The 23869-nt window shown below is 46.9% G+C and overlaps 1 protein-coding gene across 3 annotated transcripts; it reads right to left on the minus strand.

Annotated features, from left to right (window-relative positions):
• Positions 1-2666: 2666 nt before the first annotated feature.
• TBC1D2 (TBC1 domain family member 2) lies at positions 2667-23805 on the minus strand. Of its 3 annotated transcripts, none has more exons than XM_052701435.1 (14): positions 23515-23802; positions 20757-21264; positions 19984-20116; positions 18958-19099; positions 16806-16927; positions 14669-14844; positions 13471-13857; positions 12577-12687; positions 10786-10967; positions 8711-9181; positions 6925-7045; positions 4729-4914; positions 3952-4073; positions 2667-3231 (listed from the first exon to the last, which is right to left on the minus strand). In XM_052701435.1, the coding sequence occupies exons 2-14, from the start codon at positions 21165-21167 to the stop codon at positions 3030-3032; spliced, it is 2766 nt and encodes a 921-aa protein (XP_052557395.1). In that variant the 5' UTR covers positions 21168-21264; positions 23515-23802; the 3' UTR covers positions 2667-3029. The 3 variants fall into 3 exon arrangements, with proteins under 3 accessions (XP_052557395.1, XP_052557394.1, XP_052557396.1); XM_052701434.1 differs by having other exon boundaries at positions 23511-23802; XM_052701436.1 differs by lacking the exons at positions 2667-3231; positions 3952-4073 and having other exon boundaries at positions 4801-4919; positions 23511-23805.
• Between the last annotated feature and the right edge of the window lie 64 nt (positions 23806-23869).

Genomic DNA, 23869 nt, shown 5'->3' on the forward strand with positions numbered 1-23869 from the left:
CTTGCAAAGCTGGACGTCACTGGCTGCAGCAGACACATGCTGGCAGATGGTGCGGAGGCACAGCATGGACTTCTGAGGCTGACTTAAACACTGCCCTTTCAAAACTGGTGGGCCTTTCAGAGTTTCAACGTGCGAGAGATTTTATCGTGTTGAAAAACATTAAACTAGCAGAGGATTAAGCAAAACACAAGTGTCGATTTGAATTTGGAACATCTATTCCCACAAGAAATTGCCATAAACAGCCCAAGCACTGCAGGCAGGTCCTGTGATGGAACCTTATCACTCCCCTCCCCTGGCAAGGCCTTCACTCTGCTCCGTCATTCTACCTGGAAGAGAAGCCCAAGCCTGGGATAAAAATTAACCCAAATCAGAAAAAAGAGTCCTGGGCCTGGCTCTGTCATGGCAGCACGCCAGGGTGCAGGAGGGGATCGAGTTGCTCTGCTATGTGCTGGCACTTCTGCAAGCAAGGGATTAGCTAAGGGGTATGAAGGTAACGGTGGTTCAAATCAGGGCTGAAGCCACATGCTGAAAACCCAGGGACTCCTGAGCCAGCAGAAGAGTTCTGTGTAGTTCACAAGTGCCAGTGCAGGCAGGTGGAACTACTGGACTCCAGTGCTCCGTCTCAAACTCTTGTTTTCCAGCCGTGACAGCTGGCCGTGGCAGCACAAAGTATCCTCATGAATTTCATGCAGAGATAACCTCTGTTCAGAACAGCCAGGATCCACGGCTACCACAGGTCTTGCCAAGGCCACTAGGACCAGCACACTGCTAAGTTAAACCTCGGGGCCCGGCTCAATCCCGTGACACCAGTGGTTCAGCCCAGCACTGGTCAGGAGCATCAGAGTTGGTAGAGCAGGAGGGAACAGGAGCAGGGGCTGTGAGAGCACGCTGGCTAGGCAGAGGCCTTGCAGTTATGCCCATTTTCACCACAGTTTAGGAAGGAAGCAGTGGTCATACAACCAGCAGGTGATTAACAATCAGAGGAACACCATTAAACGTTACGTGTGGAGCAAAAGCTGTAAGTCTTAATAACAACAGGATTTTAACTATACTTCTAATTTCCACGTCATTATTTAAGAGAGGATGCTTTTCAAAAGCCAAAAGTAGCAGCAATCTGTATTTGTGTGCATGCGTAAATCTATAAGTCAATCAGATCAGCAGCTATAAAGAACATCCTTCTGTCTTTGGAGCTGCTCTAGTTACATGGCATCCTTTTAAAACTGGTGTGGTTTTTTGGGGGTCGGGCAGAGGGTTGAGATGTTGTGGTAAGACACTGCTGAGACTTTCTTCTCACGCACAGTCGGTGTGCACAGGTGTTACTGACGGCAGTGGATCTGTCTCGCTGTTGCCCGTCTACCTGCTGCAGGGTTCTCGCTCTTCCCGGACCTCAGCTCCCATTTGAATGTAAATTCGTGCTGTGTGCCGGCCTCTAGAGGGCTCTGCCAGCTCAGGCTTCTGTCACTCTTCGAACCGGGCTGATCGGAGTCCTCGTGCCTCATACCGTGGCCAGGTTGCTGGGCTCACCGCTGTCCGTGGCTTTGGCTATCGCCAGCTGAGAGCCGCACGGGCTGTGGATGCCCCGTCTCCCTTTCTCTGCAAGCGTGGATGACTTTATACACACAAGGTTTAGAGGAGGCATAATTTGCTGAGTGGGCTCCTAAAAATACAGAGCAGATGTCTCCCCGTACAGCAGGGTGCTGCAGGCACACTTGGAATAAAGCACCTCTCAGCAGGAAAGCAGGGCAGCAGAATCAGGATGGGGAAAAAGCTGTATTTATCTGAAGCACTCGACCAACTCTGCATCTGTGGAGGACTGAGCTGCAGGCCCAAGGGATGGGGCAGCCCCAGGGCAGAGGAGAAAGCTATCAGATCTCATCTGCTAGGGGCAGGAGGGGCACTTTGGTGCACTGGAGGCCATGGAGGCCAGCAGCTAATTCAGGAAATAGTAACTTTTGTGTGTGTGTGATCTAGTCCAAATAGTTTCACCCCTAATGTGCCATATTCCATGCATCAAAGCAGCACCCACACTCAAAACTTGGGCACAGCAAAGATGGATTCCCTTCAAAACCTCAGAGAAATCAAGTCAGAAAGGACACATTCATGTGGATTTTCAGTGTATGTCAGAGACAGGGACACAGGTGAAGAAGCCTAGCAGAGGAGAAGCATGCCTCAGAGGCAGAGAGGGACACATGCTCATCCTGGTCAGCTGTGGGTTGAAAGACTCAGCTGCCCCCAGCAGTCCAAGTTGCCATGTCATGTCCATAGCCAGCTGGTTCACAGCAAGATGAGGGCTCTCTAGTGCAAATTCAGTTTGTCACACAGATGGCTCTGCTCAAAGCTAAACAAAGAGGAAGGGTAGTTCCCAGCATCTTCCAGCCAGGCAAGAGGCACACCTTGTGCCCCTGTGGATTCCCACAGGAACCAAAATAAACTGGATAGACAACTCCACCTTCCCCTGTTTCATTTCATTTGTCCCAGCCTGAGCCCCATAGCAAGATGTACTCCAGCTTCCAGGCCTTCTTCAGGCCCAACCTGGAGAGAGCAGCATGGCTCAACAGCTGCAGGTTTGTGTGTGTGTGTGCTCTCCTGCCAAGTGAACCACTAAAGGCACTGTGTGTTCAAAGAGCAGGTTCCCCTCCCAAACAGTTAAGAAGTTTAGGTACCAGTGAGGAAAAGCTCTTGCTTTACTTATTTATGATTTTGTATGCACAGAAAAATCTCTTTCAAGCCTCTTCAAGAAATGCCCTGCCTGGTTGGATCACCGGCATCATGTTGTGGTACCACCACCATTATTTCCTACAGATCTTCAGCTGCATCTCTCAGTTGCACAGCACGGAGTGGACAGGATGGGTAAAATTCCTCTGACACCTTCTAATCTATCAGAAAGCCTGGCTAAATCCCCACACGGTCCTACATCGACAGCCTTCCAGGGGCAGATGAACTCCTACAAGCATCTGTTCTCCCTCTGTCACATACAGATAGCTGTTAGACCTTCCACAAGGTGAGAGAGGAGTGATGAGCTGTTTTCGCTATATCTCTTCCTCCTCCTCACTAACGATTTCCTCCAAGCCTTGAGATCCCTGCTCTGCTCTCCCTTTTACGTAGGCTGCTTTGATCTGTTCCAGCTCACACAGCTCTGTCTCCAGCTCTTCCCTGTGAATTCTCCTCCGATTCCTCAGCAGTTTCATGGGGAAGGGGTTTAAATCATTGAAGGCAATGTTCATCAGCTTCCTGCAATGGAAAAGAGGCCCAGTGAACCCATTTACTGTCTGAAATAGTAACAAATATCCAAGTGTTTAAGGAGAGTGGGATTTCCCAGACCAAACCTCTCTGGTGCAGCTCGTTATTCACTACTCCAGGATGCTGCAGAAAGTGTTTCAGCCCTCTGTGCTCAGCAGTCACCAAGCAGCACAGCCATAAAGAATCACAGACAATTGCTTCTTATGCAAACAACAAAACAAGGGAACCTTTTAAAATACACTTTTAAAGTATGCAGCACACCATGAGGAGATGGACTATCCAAGACTAACCCTGATGACTCATCTTCCTTGCAGGAGGAATAGTCCCTCTGCTCAGCTCTTCTGATTATACAACTGCTATTCTTAAGCACTTGGTGCTATCAAAGGCCATGAGCAGCACTGTGCTCCCAAATACCCTGATCACTTCAGCCGCAGGAAACCCAGGTAGGACTCCCAAGTTCCAGCTGCTGAAAAAGAGAACTAACACAAGCTTTCTGGCCAGGCCAGTAGCATGACATAGTCCAAGCCAAGCAGGCCTTAAGTAAGGGCATGGAGGAACAGTCAAAAAAGAGGCACATAGGTCTACGTCCTGTTGACATGCTAATGTATGCATCTGTTAACACACTAGTCACATCTCCTTTCAGGTTGATGTAAAAGTGAACAAGTACAGGCTTAAGATAGAAGCTTGACAACACCTAACAGTCCATCCTACCTGCCATCCACAATCATCCTTGTGAAAAAACGTAGGTACTGGTAGATCTCCACACTGTCATGAATTCTTAGGATTTCCTCCTCATTGTATTTAAAAATCGCAAGAGCATAGCGGAAAATCACCTGGAAAGTTGAAAGGCATTTCAGTTGGCAAAGGCTTAGCAACTGAGGGAACAGGCTCTCATGGCTTAAAACGTAGGGTAAGGGATACACACTGCAGTACATGTGGTTGCTGGGCTTGTACTCAGTAGGCTGCTTTAGGGCAGGCCTAAAGAAGCACAGAGCTAAACCCAAAAGAACAAACCCAAGAGAACAACCTCCTGTGAGCTAATTTACAACTCCGGAGCATACCAGAGCCTCCAAAAGGACACTAAAACTAATCTCACAAGGGTTTTCCAGTTCTCTCTATGCAGAGGGAGAGTGCAAAATTCACACCTATTTCCAGCAATACTAAATCTCTGCCCATCTTCTGATCCCTGTATCTGTCCACTCTCAGCTGTGTCTGAGTTGTAGAGCAGAGGGGACCATATCATAGAACTGTTTTACAGCAGGACTACGTGCTAAGAAATGGCAAGGGCACCACGCACAATATCAAAGGCTTGATCTGCCTGCAGGCAACACAGCAACAGAAGATGAGGAGACATCAAGGCATCGCACTAAAGAGGCAGATGGACAAGAGGCTCATGCCCACACCTCCTGACACGTGTGAACGTTCATCAATCTGCTGTCACGTCAGATGTGATGCAGACAGAAAGAAGCCCTAGATTAAGGGTTTTACCTTAGTCCCTTCATACAGGAAAGCATCCCACACTCGCAGGAGGATGTCACTGACCAAGCTGTCCACAAAGGCCACCAGAAACCAGTTGAAGGTAATGAGTGAAACATCAATCTGATACTGCTCAAAATGAGCCATGAGGCGAGGCAGCTTCTCTGCCAGGAAGTCTTTGAAGACTCTTTGATCTACCTAAACTTGACCAAAACAACAACAACAACAAAAATTAGCAAGCACAAACCACCCTAGTACGAAGGAGAGGGACAGTGAAGCAGAACAGTGGCCTATACATGCCACTGGTGCTGCCTTATAGCCTAAACAGGAAGAGCGCAGAATCTCATTGCCTCTCAGCCCTTCATAATTACTGAGCAGCAAACTTTTGTGCAGTACCAAGTGACAGGTGTGGAGAGGGGTGGAGTGTGGAGCTGAAACAGGGCTGAGATGTGCAGAAATGTGCTCTTCTCACACAGTGGCAAGAGTTCTCCATCTCAAAGTCACGAGGAAATCACTGACACATCTTTCCACATCAGTCTTACTGCTATTTTCTGTGATGTCATGAGAAACCAGCTGAGTAACAGGGCATGCCCAGGGCTGAATGACTGCACATGGCCTAACAGACTGAATACGTATGACCCCTCTCTGTCTTCACAAGAAACAGCTGATATTCTCAGTTCACTTCCTTGTGGACTCACTGCTGTCAGTTTTGCTTGTAGCTGCATGAACCTAGACACACAAATGCAGCTAGTGAGATCCTTTAATCAAGTTTATAAAGGCTTCATCTCAAGACAGCTGTGGTTTTACAAGAGGAAGCGTACAAAGCAAGACCAGGGTTAGGTCCTTCTCTACACCATATCATATTACTATACCAGTTCTGTCAGCCTACTTACCTTTGGCCCTCTAGTACAAACCAGACAAAGTGATATGCTTTGGTCTTTCAAGTCTGCAACAACTAAACATTTTCAGCCAGCTTTCACTTTATCAAGCCAACCCTCAAAGACCATAAGCCTACCTCTTTGCTTGCGCCTTGGCTACATTTTCAGGGGCCAAATGAGGCCATGAAGTCTTTCCAAAAAAGGCTCACTGATGGTCATTACTCAGCAAATGTAGGAGAGCCTCCTGACATTTCTTCCCCAGCAGTCTCCACAATTCACATATCGACTGCAGTCTATCAGATTTCACTGTCAACACTGCTGATCCAGACCACTACACCACAGACATTTTGCTGTCTGACAATAATTTGTCTGCTTCCCAAGTCTCTGTGGGCTGGTCAGAGACTTGTTTCCCAGAGACTTGGGAAACAGCATGGCCCTGTCCCAGTAAACACCAACAAACAATTCGGCATCACAACAGGACAGGGGAGGTTTAAATTAAATTAAATTAAATTAAAGGTGTAGGGAACCTGCTCTGGCAGGGAGGTTGGTCTCGATGATCTCTACAGGTTCCTTCCAACCCCTACAATTCTGTGATTCTGTGAAATATCAGGAGGAAGCTTTTCCCCCAGAGGGTGGTGAGGCACTGTTACAGGTTCCCAAGGAGGCTGTGGATGCCCCATCCCTGCAGGCATTCAAGTTCAGGCTGGATGTGGCTCTGGGCAGCCTGGGCTGCTGGTTGGCGACCCTGCACACAGCAGGGGGTTGAAACTAGATGATTATGGTGGTCCTTTTCAATTCAGGCCATTCTGTGATTCTATGCCTTGAAAACTTTGAAATCCACTGACTTTAAACAGGAGGGTAACAGAGCATTTTATATCATGGCCACAGCACCTTCTGATCTGCAGGGAGTTCCAAAGCCAGAATGAGGCTATTTGATGCTAAACTGAAGCACAGTTGATACTACAATTCCATTGCCTTCCTTCATCTGCGCTGGGCAGTCCAAAGATGGAGGGCAGTTTCCAAAAGTACACTTTCTTCATATTTGGTTCTACATGTCAGAGTTAGCTACTTCACTTTCACTGGGTCCTCCTTGCAATAAATAACTGCAGTTAATGGGCACTTCTCTCCTGACTAACCTGATCACCAAAGTGATTATTCAGGAGTGGTGCCACATTTCTTAAGCAACTTTATAACTGTAATGGAAGGAACTGCAAGGTGATGTCAACTGTCAGAAGTCAAACACATTCCAAGCTGACTACTTGTTTTTAACCCTTTACCAAAAATCACTACATCAAAGCAGTACAAGCAGTAGAGGGGGGTGCAAGCTCACCTGTGATGTTATCAGGGTGTCACTGTAGTAGTCTGCTGGCATTAGGTTCTCCACAATATGGACCAGACACCAGAAAGCATTTTCCTCATCTTCCAGGACCAACAGGGCAACAGCTGCCAATCTGCAATGAACAAAACAAAGTGAGGCAATAGAACACTGCAGGAGGAGACAGAGTCCAACACAGAACAGGAGAATCCAAGATTCTTACTGGCCTGTCTCTAGCTCTCTGTGAGGGAGCACAGCTGGTCAGAGAATGATCTGTTCTGCAGGCATTCGAAGGAACCCAGGGTCTATGCCTTCCTTTCCTGTGTGCTTCTGTCAGCAAGCAGGAAGCATCAAAAACAGAGCTTCAGCAACAAAACCAGGCTTCTGAGCTAATGGAATGTTCTGTAGAGATCCTTGCATTTAGCAAAGTGTGCTGGCTATGGCTATTTGAACATAGCAAACAGCTTTCTTAGAGACATTCCATATTATGTGACGTGGCTCACCTCATCCTTCCACTCTTATTCCCCTTAGCTCTGACTCATCTCCCTTTAGTTAGATGGGAAGAGTTCAAGGCTGGGGAAACATACAGAAGGTGGATCAGACTTTCAGCAGTGTGATCTGGTGTAAGGTATCCCAGGGAGGGTAGAGCAGACTGGAACCAGATTATCTATAAGGGTTCCTTCCAATCTGATCCATTTTACAATTCTATAACATCTAATATCAAGGGATTTCTGGAATAGAAAACATCTTTCTGAGGACCACTTGAAGAGCAATAGGAATGGCTTACACAGATTTTCCTCACGTGAAAACGTACAATCAGAAACTCCCTTCTTGCAGCTAGTGACCCGTGCCTCTTTTTGTAGGCTACACACTTCTAAGAAGCCTGTTTTTTTTGTTGTTTTTTTTTTTTTTTTTTTTTTTTTTTTTTTTTTTTAATCTTTTCTGTAGCCTAAATTTGGGAAGTGAGAGAAGCTTACAGATTCCCTGAGCCTCACAGATTGATAGAGCTCAGGCTGCTCAGCCTGGAGAGAGAAAACTCCAGGAGACCTGGTGGTGGCCTTCCAGCCTCTAAACTGGAGGGGCTATACAAACGAAGGGGACAGATTTTAGCAAGGTCTGCTATGACAGGACAAGGGAAAATGGTTTCACACTAAAAGAGGAGATACTTAGATTGGCTATAAGGAAAGAGTTTTTGACAATGAAGGTGGTGGCGCACTGGCACAGGTTGCCCAAAGAAGTGGTGGATGCCCCATCCTGAAGACACTCACGGTTAGGCTCAATGGGGCTCTGAGCAACATGATCTAGCTGTAGGGTCCCTGTTTGCTGCAGGGAAGTTGGAATAAATGACCTTTAAAGTTCCTTTTGAGTCTGTAATTCTTCAGATACAACCAGATCAATTTCCTTAGCTTCTCCTCATGTGTCATCTGCTCCAACTCCCAGCACTTCCTAACACTTCCTCCAACTATCACCAGACTAAAGCCATCACCAGTGTTCTTCTGAGCACATTACGACGCACAGATTCAGCCTATATGTGGTGACATTAGCCTGGGACTGTATCACTTCACCTCCTATAACTTTTCCTCTGAAAATTACAAAATAGGAAGACAAGTGCATTCTGTTGCTTGCTACAACACAGCAATAACACTGGGTAGAAAAAAGACACCATATGCAGAAAATATCTAGAGCTAGTACAGCTCTAGAGAGGGACAGGAGCCTGGGACTGTTTGAATCACAGCCTAGTGAAAGTACCTACACCGTCTCAGTGCAATCCCATGAAGAAGCAGCATACCTGGTTCCTCACCTGTTCAGTCCCTGGCAATATCCAATGGCAGGATTGTGCCAGGAGAATGCCAGCAGCACCCTTCGGAGCTTGGGGATGAGCTGGGAAGTGGGAGATGAAAAATGTCTGTTGCTGGTCAGTGTGCGGGGCAGGTCAAGCTCAATCTGCCGGCAGGCAGGGTGCTCAGTGCTCTTGCTCTGTCTTAGCAGCCGCTGGTAGTGGTCAGGCAGATAGCTGCAGTGCTGGCTGACAATCCACTTCCAGACCCGCTGCCGATGCTCCACAGGAATGCCACTTCTAATAAGGCTTTTCAGCTCTGCAGAGGGACTCAGCTCCCCGATGCTATTCCACCTGTCACGAAGGGGCTTCTCCACTACCTCCTGGCTCCGCAGGTTGTTGGACTTCATCTCCAGGGCTTGAATTTTGGCCAGAAGTTTCCAGTCCTCAACTTCGTAGTCAGGTACGGTCATAAACCCGTACTCATCATACTCACTGGAAGGGCACAAGGCAGAGGTTAATTCAAAGGCTGGCTCTGGCCTCTGTGCCAAGGGCCACTGCTGTGCTCCCGTCACCCACGCCAGAGCACAAGTACTTCTCCTGTGCTTCTCCAGCTGCTGTGTGCATGAGCCTGCCACGTCTGCTGACACAGAACCATGAAGACAAGTGGTAGCCTGCACCAACAGCATAGACAGACAGATGAACTCAAGTGTAGCTGCTCTGACCTGTAGTCTGACCACAACAGACCTCTATACTCAATCCATCTTTTCTCCTACACACAAGGTAGCATCTTGCTCAACCTGTTTATCTTCTCTGTCTTAGGACAGAGACGGTTTGGAACTGCAAAAGCTTCAGAGCATCAGAACAAAGAACAGAGACCAACAGCACCTTTGAATGTCTTCTGTGCACAATGGAAATCTCTTTCTAATCAGACACTCCAGAAATGCAGATAATGGTGCTTGTTGAGGGTCTGTGCACCCTTAGTCCCCAGTCAGAGCTAACTCCAAGGTATCACATGGGTTGGAAGAGATCAAGTCCAACCCCTGCTAAAGCAGGCGCCCTACCGTAGGTTGCACAGGAAACAAGTCAGTCCATGTCCATGCATGCTTTATCTTTTCTAACATATACCTATCGTATCTATTAACTTCAAATTAATACAGCATTAATCTCAGCTAACATGGGGAGGTAAAGGAATTACAATTCATCTCCAGGGAGGTAAAGGAATTACAATTCATCTCCACCTTAATATTTCCCAATCTCAAGGTAGAGCAAGAGCCACACACCCACATCCAGAACCAGGCAGGCATTGTCCAAGTGAACTGGCAGAGACCAAGCCTGGCCTTAGACTCTTAGGACTATCTGGAGAATCTGAATCTAATCAGCCAGATGTAATAGAATCTGTTACAAAACTGGGGCAGTAACTGTGCAGAATAGCATAAACACAAATGCAAGGTCCTCAGCAGCACTAGTAGCAAAGCACCCTTGGGGTCTGCAGTCCAGCCCCATCCCTTACTGCAAGACTGACCCACAGCTAGAAACAGGGCAGTCATGGCTTTATATGAATGGGTCTAGAAAACTCCGAGGAATAAATATTCTCTACTTTCCAGGGGACCTCTCGTGCATTTCTGTACTCTGCTCTGGTGAGGCTGTACCTCAGGTACCATGTTCAGTTTGGGCCCTTGCTACAAGAAAGACTGAGGCGCTGGAGCATGTCTAAAGAAGCACAACAAGGCTGGTGATAGGTCTGGAACAGTTGGGGGAGCTGGGCTTGTTTAATCCCGAGCAGAGGACACTCAAAGGAGATCTCATCACCCTGTACAACCATTTGAAAGGAAGCTGTAGCAAGGTGGGAGTCAGCCTCTTCTCTCAGGCAACTAGTTAGTGACAGGGTTTATATAACTTTTAACTCCCCTTCCTGCAGTGATGTGCTACTATCAGCTGTGCATGGTTTTCACATTACCATTTTTCCTCTCCCTCTCCTTGTAGGTCATGGCTCCAATTCCCTGCTATAGAGCTGTCTCAGATCTCTTGCCTGCAAATTCCCCTCCACTGACAGACTCCTGCAAGGGTGTGAATTTCCCCATGTGCTTCTCTATTACCTCACAGGGTTCAGGTTCAGATCTGCTCCTTCCTTCACATCCCACTGGAGTGCTTCCTGGATGAGGTTCCTCACCAAATCAGCATGTGAGCTGGGCAGGCCACAGAGAGTCTCCTGCAGCTTCCGCAAGACCGTCAGGTATTTGCTCTCCATCTGGCAGTTTTGGGCTTGCAGATAGGCACACTGATGGCAAAACAAGAAGGAATGAGGTAGCTCATTGACAGTTTTTCCTCTATCACCACTGCTCGTTGCTGGCCCACACATAAAACAAAGACTCCTGAATAGCAAGACCCCAGAAAACACGCCCAGCAGTTTTCTACATCCATGTGAAGCGCAGCTATGAATGAATCACCACTGCCAATGAACACACATAAGCTTCATAAGCAAGCACACAACACAAGTTGCTTTTTGAATGGCAGGCCAAATACAGCATCACCTGCTTACCTACTGCACTGCATCAGGGGTGGCCATATCCCAGGCAGCACAGATCAGAGCCACCACTGCATCTGAATTCTCTTCAGGCTTTTCCTCTCCTGCTTAGACAAGTTCTCTATCACAGACTGAGCTGTACTCTGAAAATACACACCACTCAAGGGGCTGAGCTGGAACCTCCACAACTTCAGGATACGCAGCAGAATCACAAAGTGAATGTGCTCCCAAGCAACCTCATACCATCATACTGCTATACAGCATCAAGCACAGGAAGCTCAAGTGAGTTCAAACAGAGCAAAACCTCCACACTCCAGGGCATACAGAAAAGAAAAAAAAAGCAGGTGGGGAGGGGGAGAGGAGGGAAACGGGGAAACGAGGATTGTTATCAGCACTTCACAATTCACAACTGAGGCCATACAGGTGACAAAACTCACCTAATCAGTGTTTCACAGGAAGCACAGGACTTCTCAGTGGGAAGCAGCAATTAAAAACAAAACAGGAATCACAGAAAGAATTAGGCTGCATAGAAAGTGGACAGAAAAGAGCATAGGACACTGTCACACTACCACTTTACTCAGCATTTTGCCTCAAGTCGAGCATTTCAGTATGATTACTTCCATTCTGAAGCTGAGAGCAATTGGAGGATCAGAGAACAAGAACAAGCTGAGGTGTACTGGGTTTCAAAAGACTAGGAAGCAAAGAGATAAAAGAATGACAACACCACCTCAGAAGCAGCTGCTTGCCCTGTTACAGAATCCAGGGCTATGGGGACATTCCTTGAAATCTAGTAAGGAAAACCCAGGGAAAACCTAGAGAACAAATGCCAGCCTGAAGCAGTGGTTTAGGACCAGAAAGACAAGTCTAAGCACAACTAGTTTATGCATACTTACAACACTAGAAATAAAAACAGAGCCTAAGAAGAGAAATCAACTCTCAACTAGCTGCAGGATCTAAGAGAATTGCTACCTTACAGCACCAGGCCTTGTGCAGAAATCAAAACTAGATGGAGCCAGGACCTAGTCAGCCTGCCAAGTCTCAAGAACTTCTCATTCTCTTAGCACAGAAATTTCTTTATTTGTATCCAAAAGTAAGGCTGAATCTACAGGAGTCTGAGTTAGTTTTCAGCATCCCTAAGAGTGAACTTTGCAAGCATTTTACTTTGACTGGAGACAGAAAACAATCATGTCTAATCTGGGAACAATACAAAGCAAGAAAATTAAACTAAAAATAATAATTGAAATTAAAAAATACAAAACAAATTTCTTCCCAGTGAGTTTTTGTATCAAAATCATCCCAGCACCCACTTAGGACAGAGCTTAGAAAAAGGTGTCCCCAAGAAAAAAGAACTATTTTGCCTCACCTTCATCAGAAGGGCTTTTTCATTCTCAGCAACTCTTGTCCAGAGTCGAGTAACCTGGTGGATCTCCGAATTGAGAAACTGGTTCTGGGTTTTGTATGCATCGATATCATCCTGCCACAAAACAAAACAGTCACAGAGGAACAGTTTATGAGGGTCCCTAGAGGGACTTGTGTATGGAATGAGTAAAGGACAAGAAAAAATGTCATGTTCTAGAGACAAGACAGGACTTTCCAGGACAAATACAGTCTACAAAGGAAATGAAGGCACAACATTAAATAGTGGTGTCATGCATAGAGAAGACACTTGGAAAATGCTAAATGTACTTAGAAAACATATGCACTTGTAAGACGTAGAGACAGTTGGATGGCAGAAAGCTAAAGAAACAGCTAACTGAGATGAAGAATACTTTTCTCCCTTTTTTAAGAAGGTTTCAGCCCCACAGCTGGGAGAAAAAACACTTCCCACAGCAGAGTGCCTCATTTGGCAGTTCTCCACCGCACACTAACAGCTCATTATAACGGTGCGTGGTAACAGTGCAACAGGCTGGATTTGAAAAAAACTAAGATGTGTTAGGAAACTATTTGCAAGAGGGAAGCACACACCAATAGAGCCATGAAAACAGCAGGTTAGACAGCAGTAAGTGAAACAGGAGATTGAACAAAGAGGCTGGCTCTCAGTGTCAACTAGATCAAAACAGTATTTTGTTCCACCTGGCTGAAGCCAAGCTATCTGCTTCTGAGAACTCCATCAATACCAGGTGAGGCCCTCCCACCCCATCTCTGATGCACACAGAACTAGAAATACAGTCTGTGCTTTCCACTAGGAACAATCTCCCACTGAATCGGAGGGTACAGGAATGCAACCTCTCAAATAATCTGTGTCACCTCCACACACCTTCAGGTGCTCAATCTCCTCCTGGTGTTTATACAATGTCTCTGCAGTGACAGCGTTTGCTTCTTGCAGGGGATCAGAGTGTTCTCGGGTCCTCTGCTCTGTCAAGGCCATGATGACTTGCTGTTTGGCATGGTTCTTCTCCATCAGAAGCTGCACATGCTCTTTGAGTTCCTGGATATGGCTGTCTCTCAGAGCAAGCATCTGCTCAAGTTCCTTCTTCTCCTGCTCAAGAGCTTCCAGTCGACTGGTGAGATCTGCAATTTGTCTCACTTTGTGGCGCACTAACTCCAGCCTGTCCTTATCTTCTGCTGCAGTGAGATACATGCTAGACACTCGCTTCTCCTGCTGGGCTGCCTCCAGGGCTTTGTGGAGAAGCTTAACCAACTCCTGGTAAAAGCAAGCAAACTCACAGTGATTAGCTCACAGTGTGCCCAGGGAACTGCCCAGGACTCTACAGACCTGCCAAGCAATGAGTGAACAGCTAAAGATCCTCAGGATCTCGAAACTGACTCCTCTCTGAAGGAAAACTGAATGGAAATTGCTGTATTTGTTTCAGCTTTCACACTGCAGAAGTACTCCCTCACTCCAAGCCACGTGAATGTACAAAAGCTTCATCCAGCACTGTGCTGCTGATTCATGCTCTGCTGTCTCAGACATTTAAGGAACCAAAACAAGGGTGTAACTCAATTACCCACCATGGGACCTGGCTCTCTTGTCTCTTTCGCTGGAAAGAGATACTAGCATTACTGAGGATTCTGGCACTGTCATTCAGGAGACAGAGGCCTTGCAGTGACTGGGCTCTGCAATCACATCACATCTTAATGGTAGACTGTTGTTCAAAAAAAACATGACAACTCAATCTGGCAGCTCCTGTCAGCATCATGATATCCAATCCAAGATTGTACTTCATACATCTGTTAAATAACATACACCAGCATGACAACTGCAGAACCCACCTGGATTTTTTTTTAACCTCTCTTTTCCAACCTGTCTGCTAGATACGTTTTGTGGTTAATGAATGCCCGTGCTTTCCTTGTGCTAGGCACCATCAGGTTATGTACATCAGGGTGACACTAGGAGCTTCAGCTGAGTGCCTGCTCAGCCCCCTCAGCCTTACCAAGAACCAAGGTCCAGGGAGTCCCTGTGAACACTTTCAGGGTCCTGCCCTTAAAGGCAGAAGATTCTTCACCACACTCACCTTCTGTGACTTGACCTCCTCTGTGAGTGTCAGCATCTGTTGCTGTAGGACGTTCACTTTATCCATTGAGTTCCTCTCCCGGGGTTGCTCTTCTGCCAAGCTACTGTTCACCCACTTGGCTTTCCTAAACAAGTTCAACCGAGACTCCATCCTCCCATCCTCTGGGGTCTCCTTCACTGAAAGGAAACAGAGTTAATTTATACAAAATCACAGAATCACCAAGGTTGGAGACCTACAAGATCATCCAGTCCAACCATCCACCTATCACCAACAGTTCTCACTAAACCACATCCCTCAACACAAAACTCAAACGTCCCTTGAACACCTCCAGAGTCGGTGACTCCACCACCTCCCTGGGCAGCCATTCCAGTGCCTGACCACTCTTTCAGACAAGCAGCATTTCCTAACATCCAGCCTAAATCTCCCGTGGTGCTGCTTGAAGCCATTCCCTCCAGTCCTATCACTGTTACATGAGAGAAGAGGCCGACCCTCAGCTCACTGCAACCTCCCTTCAGGAAGTTATAGAGAGCAATGAGGTCCCCCCTGAGCCTCTTCTTCTCCAGGCTGAACATTCCCAGCTCCTTCATCTGCTCCTCATCAGCCCTGTGTTCCAGACCCGTTACCAGCTTTGTTGCCCTCCTTTGAACCCGCTCCAGGGCCTCAATATCTTTCTTGCAGTGAGGGGCCCAAAACTGAACACAGCACTCGAGGTGCAGGCTCACCAGTGCCGAGAACAGGGGGGCAAGCACTTCCCTGTCCCTGCTGGCAACACTATTCCTGATGCAAGTCAGGATGCCGTTGCTTCTTGGCCACCTGGGCACACTGCTGGCTCACGTTCAGCCCAGCACCAACCAACACCCCCAGGTCCATTTCCTCTACGCAGTCCTCCAGCCACTCCACCCCAAGCCTGCAGTGTTGCCTGGGGTTGTTGCATCGAAAGTGCAGGACCCGGCATTTGGCCTTGTTGAACCTCATCCCATTGGCTTCAGCCCAGCTCTCCAGCCTGCCCAGGTCCCTCTGCAGGCCCTCGCTACCCCCAGGCAGATCCACACTTCCAGCCAACCTTGTGTCATTTGCAGACTTACTGAGGTGCACTCAATGCCCTCATCCAGGTCATCAATAAAGACACTGAAGAGGACAGGCCCAGCACCGACCCCTGAGGAACACAAGTGGTGACAGGTCGCCAGCTGGTTTTAGCTCCATTCACCACCACTGCCTGGGCCCAGCCCTACAGCCATGTTCTTATCCAGCCAAGAGTGTATGCATCCAGGCCACAGGCTGCCAGCTTCTGCAGGAGAATGCTGTGGGAGACAGTGTCAAAGGCTTTGCTGAAGTCTAGGTAGACCACATCAACAGCCTTTCCCTCATCCACCAGATGGGTCACAGATCATAGAAGGAGATCAGGTTGGTCAAGCAGGACCTGCCCTTCAAGAAGCCATGCTGGTTAGGTCTGATCCCCTGGCTGTCCTGCACAAGGCACGTGATCTCCCTCAAGACAATCTGCTCCATAACCTTCCCTGGCACCAAGGTCAGGCTAACAGGCCTGAAAACAGAACTGAGTTTCTTGCTACAGACTCCTATGTCTTGCTATGAGGGGACTCACAACAGCTCCAACTAGAAGACTGACACACAGGACAAGAAACATCAACCTGCTGGGATTCACAAATGGCAGGGATGAGAACCACAGGTGCCCCCAGAATAAATAAATAATGTTTCATGGTACCTGTAAACCCTCCTTTCACCCCACCTGTCTTGCCCACAACAAAAGGCAGTTAGCGTATGTGGAGAACACATGCTAAACTCAGCAATTACACCCTATATTTGGGAGGAAAGGGTTGAGGAGAATGAGACTGTACAGCAGTTTAATTTCCAATTCCAGGAAATAGTATGGGCTAGCAATATGGTTTATCATTTTGCCTCTGGAAAAGATTCCACGAGTAAGAGACAAACAGATACAGCCTAAAGCAGAGCAAAATGAGTCTTTCTTGTGCCAGCAACGCTCAGGAAGGAAGGAAGGAGACAACATGGTCAAGCTTTCATGTCCCAGAACTGCTTGCCACTCTATCCTTCACTTTTCTGCTAAGTCTGACTCACTAGTAAATTATGTCATAGCCATATACATTTCAGTAACAGGCACCTGTACACTGTGCTTCCACTTCTGCCTCTTGTTCAGGGTCCTCCTGGAATTTACTGAAGTTAAAGACATTCCCATCATTCCCCCAGAGTTGCTTGGAGCCACAGATATTGTAGACAGTGTTTCTGAAACAAGAAGAGACTAAAACAGTGAACAGAAGAGATGAATGCTGCAGCCAGTTATATTCGAATTACCCAGTGACACACATCTCCTCATTCGTCACATCTCCCTCCTCCCAGAACCTGCCTCCACCATTTGATTTAAAAAAAAAAAAAAAAAAAAAAAAAAAAAAATCATTCACAGCACTGGTGGATCTAAGGGGAGCAAAGCTGAAACCAGCACGTATCAGAAAGATGCCACAAAATTGCTACCAGCACAGCCAAGTGAATCAGATGGAGATCTTTTCCACACCCTTCAGCCCTCTACATAAAGGCTGGACAGAAGGCAGCAGATAAAATCACAATCATTTCTTCTTTCTTTCTCTCCCTCTCCTCTTCCTCCCTTAGCTCAGTTCCTTGCAGAAGCCCTCAGACAGAAACAAAAGTTCAGCTCTCTACAGCCAAAACTGCCACAACAGTTACAGCTGAAGCTGCCACAGGTCCTGTGATCTAAATCACATTTAATAACCTTGCCACAACTAATTTGATAAGCTTTGATACAGTACAGAGATTCTGGAATAAAACTGCCATGAGATCTAGAAGCAGTCAATCACAGACTGTTTGTTGCAGTTGCTGCTTTCAGATGCTGCCAGAAGAACTAAAAGATGTCTCCACAAGATCATGGAGAACCAGCAGCATGTCAGTGTTTTTTGTAAAACCTATACAAGAAAGTGAGACAGCTGCCTATTTCTATATAAGTCTTCTCTCTTCCCATCAGCTGAAAGAAAATAAGCCCCTTGTTCTGACACATACACAGGACATCATGTTAACTACGTCTTTACTGTTAATGAAGCTGGAGCTTAGATATTATTCTCCTTTTTGCCTTTTTACTGTGAGGCTCATGAGTAGAAAAGCAGAAATTTCTGACATAAGCAAATGCATTGGCAAAAGAGATCAGCAGACCTCCACTCCCCATAGGCTGCAGTGGGATTTCCTTTGATGCAATTTTCCTGCTTTTCTTCATTTCATGCTATGCTGATTTCCCCATGAAACCAGAACAACTCAGGAATCCGAGGAACTCAGCTGAAACCAAACACTCTACACAACAGAGCCTGCAGAAATGTTCACAGGACCAAGGTAACAATTGGATCCAAGGATGAAAAGAAGCAATTATTACTCAAGCTTACAAAAGTAAGGCTGGGGAGGAGTTATGATTACAGTATTTTTAATCAAAGTGCAGAGGAAAGAATGCACTTTGTATCTATCCTGCAAAACAGTACAGCTGAGATTGCTACTCTTATGTACCATAGGAAGCCTCTCTTCCTATCAGTATCAGACTGTAGCCAGAGCAGCAGCGATACAAAACTACAGCAAACCTCCCCTCCAAAAACATTTGGCAAGTGCCTGTGACCACCTGCATGCTGTGGGCTATCTGTAAATAAGTGATGAGGATATGCTTAAGGACACACTGGTGCGGACTGTCTTTGGGCAACAGTATCTGCTCAAGGTTTATAATGTGTAAACCCCAATGGAGCCACAGCTTGCAATCACAAACATGAAATCAGTGCAGGCAGGGGGACTGTTCACATGCCTGAAAATCAGCCAAGCTACAGCAACTTGTGTAGTGTCAAGGCCTTATTACAGGCTCAAATGCCTCGAGCTTGAAGTACCTGCTCTGCAAAGTACCCAAGATCCTTTCAAGCCACTGGAAAGGGCTTCTATTGCTAACCTACAGAGTACAGTTCAACCTGCCCAGAAGTCCTTCCAAGAGCAATGTTCAGATGCACCACAGAAAATAAGCAAACCACTAGATGCACCTAGGAAAGCTTAATCAAGCTCTGATTCTGCCTCTAGGATCTTTTGCAAGACAGCTATATCTTGTGAAACACACTAGAACAAGCGGATGTCAAAGAAGCTCCAACATAAAGTTTGTTTCTTCACAAAACTGCTTCATGGCTTATCTACCTAGAAAAGTGCCCCAATTCAAACAATATAAACAAGTAAGTAACGCATAGATGGGCATGCGAACTGCACTGCAACTCTCCTCATGCACTTACTGTATCTCTGTCCAAGGGTGCTTAAGGGAGATGTTCTGCAAAGCTGTAGCTGTTTGGGGTGCAGGCAGAGAGGCTGCCTGTAAACCCACCACTTCTGTTGGCGTTTTGACTGGAGGCAGAAAGCCCTCATCATCAGCAACATCTACGTGGAAACAAACCAAAACATGAAAGGCAAGTAAGTGTCCAAGGCAGTCTTTCATTAGACTTTGACTCCTCAATGTAACTTAAGAACCACAACATTTTCTTACATTTAGGCATTCTGTATACAACACGTCAGTAACAAAAGCAGCAGAGCAGGTTTCCCTTATATAAGATGAAATTACAGAAGGTTCCAAGTAGTCCCTGAGTAGTCCCTAATTTATTTCTACCCAGTGGCTTCAAGCACTTGTACATGAGAAAGACCTTAGAAATCAAATTCAAGCCTCTAAACAGATAAAGAGCAGAGTTATTGCTGTTCCCTACCCCAGTCGCAGTGTTTCTTAATGCATAGGTAACAGCTCACAAATATTTTTGTTATACCACTGCTGCTTATGATAGTGAAATGCCAGGGTATTTAAAGCAGACACAGCAGGGAGCAGGTTGGTTGCTTTAAACAAAACATCTAGTGCATCTAGTCATAGCTAAATATATGGATGCTCTGTCTCTGCCCTCCATTGGCCTCTTTACTCAAACTGCTAGGCACGTGCACCTTTATTCCTCCACCACTACAGGACTTGCTTACTGCTGGCTTCACAGTGGAAAGGGACATCACCAAACATGCAGGGTTCCAGCGTATGAGGGAAGCTAAGAGGGGATTCACAGCCATAAGATACCTGAATATTGCCTAGCACACACCGTGGCAGATCAAGAGACAGTGCATTCACGTTCATCTCCAGTAAGGCCACGACCTCCAAACACCAATCCAGGCAGTGATAGTTGGCACGTGCCTTTAAATACCTGGGCAGTGCCTCTAGCCATTTAGAGATGAGAACCGCTCACCACTCGGAGGCTGAAAGCAAATGAAGGGATGACACAGGTGACACTTACTTATTCTGCCAACTAGAGGTTCATTTACAAGCTGGGAGCTGCCCACGGGAAATCTGCTCTGAGCACTGCAAAACTCCCAACGTCTCACTTGTAGCTGCTGCAGCCAGTACATCATTGCCTGTTTGCTGATTGCCTAAGAGAAAACAGGAAGCAGCAGGCAATCTTAACAGCATAAGACATAATCTGTAGGGTTAACAACCACTGTTTTGCCCATGTTAGCAAAAATAAAAGGCAGCTGAGTCATGCCTATGCTACATTCTCCAGTCCCAAATCTTAATTTGGAGAGACAAAGTAAATCTTCAGCATGGCCTTAGCAACAGAACCTCACTAGATAGCTGACCAAGTTCTAACCATTTCTGGTTTACTGCGTTCCAAGACTGAGCAGAAATGTTAAGATCACTTTAGGTGGGAATCATGAACAGAGTTCTCTTAATAGAGACATTCACAGAGATAGGAATCTAAGCTTCCTGCTGCGGGAACCAGTTCATACAGAGGAGCTCATTTCTATTCAATAAGTTATGCATGGGTGCAGGACTCTCAAATTACTTCAGTCCAGCACCCAGTTTGGCTTTTACTCCTATTCTGTTAAAGAAAAGCCATCTCAGACGGAAACCCAGCCTTACAAAAACAGAGCAAGGAACTCAGATTTACAAGGTAACAGTCCAGGCTGAGGGGATTAGCACAAAACTCAGGCTGAGGTACATTACAGAGGTGAATCTGTCCTAATGGGGAATGTTTTGTAGCAGCCCTCAAATGAAGCTGCTGCCTCTTACCTTTAGAGTAAAAACTCTGTTTGGTGTTCTGATCTCAAAAACCCCTTCATCATTTTCTACTTTGCAGTCAAAGCTAGCACTGGAGAGATCAATAGAGCCCAAAGGGTTGATGTCCTGTGCAGTCCTGTAGTATAGTAAGTGGCACTTATTTTCATCATAAATGAACCACCGAGACTTCCAGGTCTTGATTGGACCCCTAATGCCTAGCTTATTTAAATAGCCACAGAGTTTTTTTCTGTGTGTTTCGCTGCTGGGTTTCAGCTGTATATTTTCCAGTTCTCCAGGAGAAGTAAGCACATCTTTCTCTTTTGCTGAGTCTCCGTCGCTCCTACTGCCATCTGAGTTTGGCTCTGTTATCTCGTCTGGAACTCCAGCACTGGGACAAGCACCACTTCCTGGTCCTTTCTTCATCTCTTTCAGGAAATACACTCAGAACCAAACTGAAACAGGAAATCTCCAGGTAAATGAGGTACAGCAGATACCAACTATATCAACATTATTCTACAACCTGCAGAAGACAAAATTGAGGAATATGCTTAGGTCTCATATATGACAAAAAAAAAAAAAAAAAAAAAAAAAAAATCACACCACCACATTCCCTAGCTTTCAAATTACCCAGCAGCAGTCCCCAGTGTCCAATATTGGTCATCGCTCTTTCCCTTCCTGGGCTCTAGTGACCTCTACATCTCAGTTTTCTGTCTACAGTTTGTAAACAGTCTCTACTAGCAGCAGAGAAACCACTACAATCTTTCAGGTGAAAAACAAGTACACCCTGCAGGCATTTCAAGTCACTAGCAACAAACGGGGCTTTTGAAGTCACAGAGAAGAATATTAAGTATTAGCTGCAGAAAACAAGGTAACAACCTCTGTTGGGACACAAATTCAGGTCAATGGCTTTCAGGTAAGCTTGTCACTGCACGCTAAGCTAATATTTTAAACCACAGTACCTGGAGAAAAACCTATCCTTATGGCAGCTGAAGAACGCTGTTAAAAAGCCAACATACCGTGCTCTGGGTCTTATTCAGCAGGCCTCACCTGATGGATTAGGCACCAGAGAAACAGATTCTGTGATTCCTACTAAACAGACTCGGTTATTCCATTGCCTAAAGAACCTTGCTGTGTTTCTGTAAGGAATGCAATATGCAACAGAGAAACAGAAAAACAACACTGGAGGGGATTTGGGCAGATTCTTAGCCCTGTCCTCCTCTCAGAGACAGGGTCAGTTTCAAAGCTGTACCTGACTACATGGGTTCACATGCACATGAATTCTGATTGTGTGCTAGGGTGGCAAACCTACCACCACTTGTGGGCAAATTAGGGAGAAATGACTTTTTGCTCACAGCTGCATATAACAATGTCTATTGGTCCTTGCACAACAGAAATAACAACACCCCAAAATAAAACCTATTAGAAACTTGATGTTTTTTTTTTTTTGTTTTGTTTTTGTTAAATAAAAGCCTATCTTGAAAAAGCCTGCCAGAGGCTTCAGTATAAATACTGCAGTATCAGAAGCAAATGTGTAAGCAAATACATTAGTGGTAATCCAACAGCAACCACAAAACCATTGAACACTGAACCAGTGGTGTGATGACAACAGGTCAATGGGGATAACACAAAGGAGTACAAAAAGACACTGGCCAAGCTCATGCTTTTAGGAACAACATCCTCCTTACTGATACAGGCTTACAGACATTAGTGTTTAAGCTCCATTCCTTTAATGCTGCTTCCTCCCATTCACTCATCTGCTTCTCAAAAAGCTACAGAACACTCACTTTTTTTTCTTCTTTTTTTATTCACTTATTTTATCCACTCTCTTACTGCTGAAAATACAAATGCCAGAATAAGCACATTACGTAGGTGCCACATCAGAAGCCTAATTTCCAGGCTAATTTTGGCTGGTTCAAGGGAACCACTATCAAGCAGCAGCAGCCTCAAGCCTTCCTAGCAACCACAGAATCACAGAATGGCCAAGGTTGGAAGCACTTCAAGGATGATGAATCTCCAACCCCCTGCCACACGCAGGGCCACCAACCTCCCCATTTCACAGCAGCCCAGGCTGCCCAGGGCCCCATCCAACCTGGCCTCAACACCTCCAGGGATGGACGGGGCATCACAGCCTCTCTGGGCAGCTGTTCCAGCACCTCACCACTCTCACAGCACACAACTTCCCCCTGACACCCAACCTCCAGCTGCCCTCCCTCAGCTTCAAACCATTTCCCCTTGTCCTGCTGTTATCTCCCCTTTCCAAGAGCTGACTCCCCTCCTGTCTCTAGGCTACCTTTAGGTACTGCAGGCTGCCATGAGGTCACCCCACAGCCTCCTTTCCTCCATGCTGAACGAGCCCAGCTCCCTCAGCCTGTCTCTGTAGGGGAGGTGCTGCAGCCCCTGCTCATCTTTGTGGCTCCTCTGGACCCTCTCCAACAGTTCCCTGATATTTCTGATATTGGGGGCTCCAACCCTGGACGCAGTGCTGCAGATGGGGCCTCACAAGAGCAGAGTAGAGGGGACGATCACCTCCCTGTCCCTGCTGGCCGCCCCTCTTCTGATGGAGCCCAGGACACCATTTGCCTTCTGAGCCACAAGGGCACACTGCTGGCTCAAAGCACAAGGACTTCCTGCGCCATCCAAAGACTCCAACACACTTCTAGCTGTGCTGACGGTGACACTCCATGGCTCCACCACACAGGTTCAAGAACCTCGTTAGAAGCGCTCTGGTCAAATCTGCATTACCGAGGGCTATAGAGAAAGCCTCACCTACTTGCAGGATTCTGAAGAGATGCCTCTGGAAGCCACTGTCTGCTGCTGCAGAGCTGCAGACACCCCAAGCCGGGTGACCACGGCCTCCAGAACAGATCCGACAGTGAGAGGAGCCTCTTCTTCAAGCCTCCCTCAGCCTGCGAGCCGTCCGAAAGAGCCGTCCAGCCGAACGCGGCACTGACTCACCGACAAAAAGGGAAGATGAGGGTGGGCGTTTCTCCCACCGCCCTCCCACAGCCTCACAGCACAGCCGTATCCCCGCCGGGGGGGCACGGCAGAGCCTGGCACCGGGCTGCACCGCCTGGCGCGGAGGGGGGGGGGGGGGAGGGGGGGGCAGGGGAAGAAGGAAGGGATGG

This window comes from Tympanuchus pallidicinctus, unplaced genomic scaffold (assembly GCF_026119805.1).
Source record: "Tympanuchus pallidicinctus isolate F22 unplaced genomic scaffold, pur_lepc_1.0 scaffold4, whole genome shotgun sequence".
In the NCBI taxonomy this organism is placed as follows: domain Eukaryota; kingdom Metazoa; phylum Chordata; class Aves; order Galliformes; family Phasianidae; genus Tympanuchus; species Tympanuchus pallidicinctus.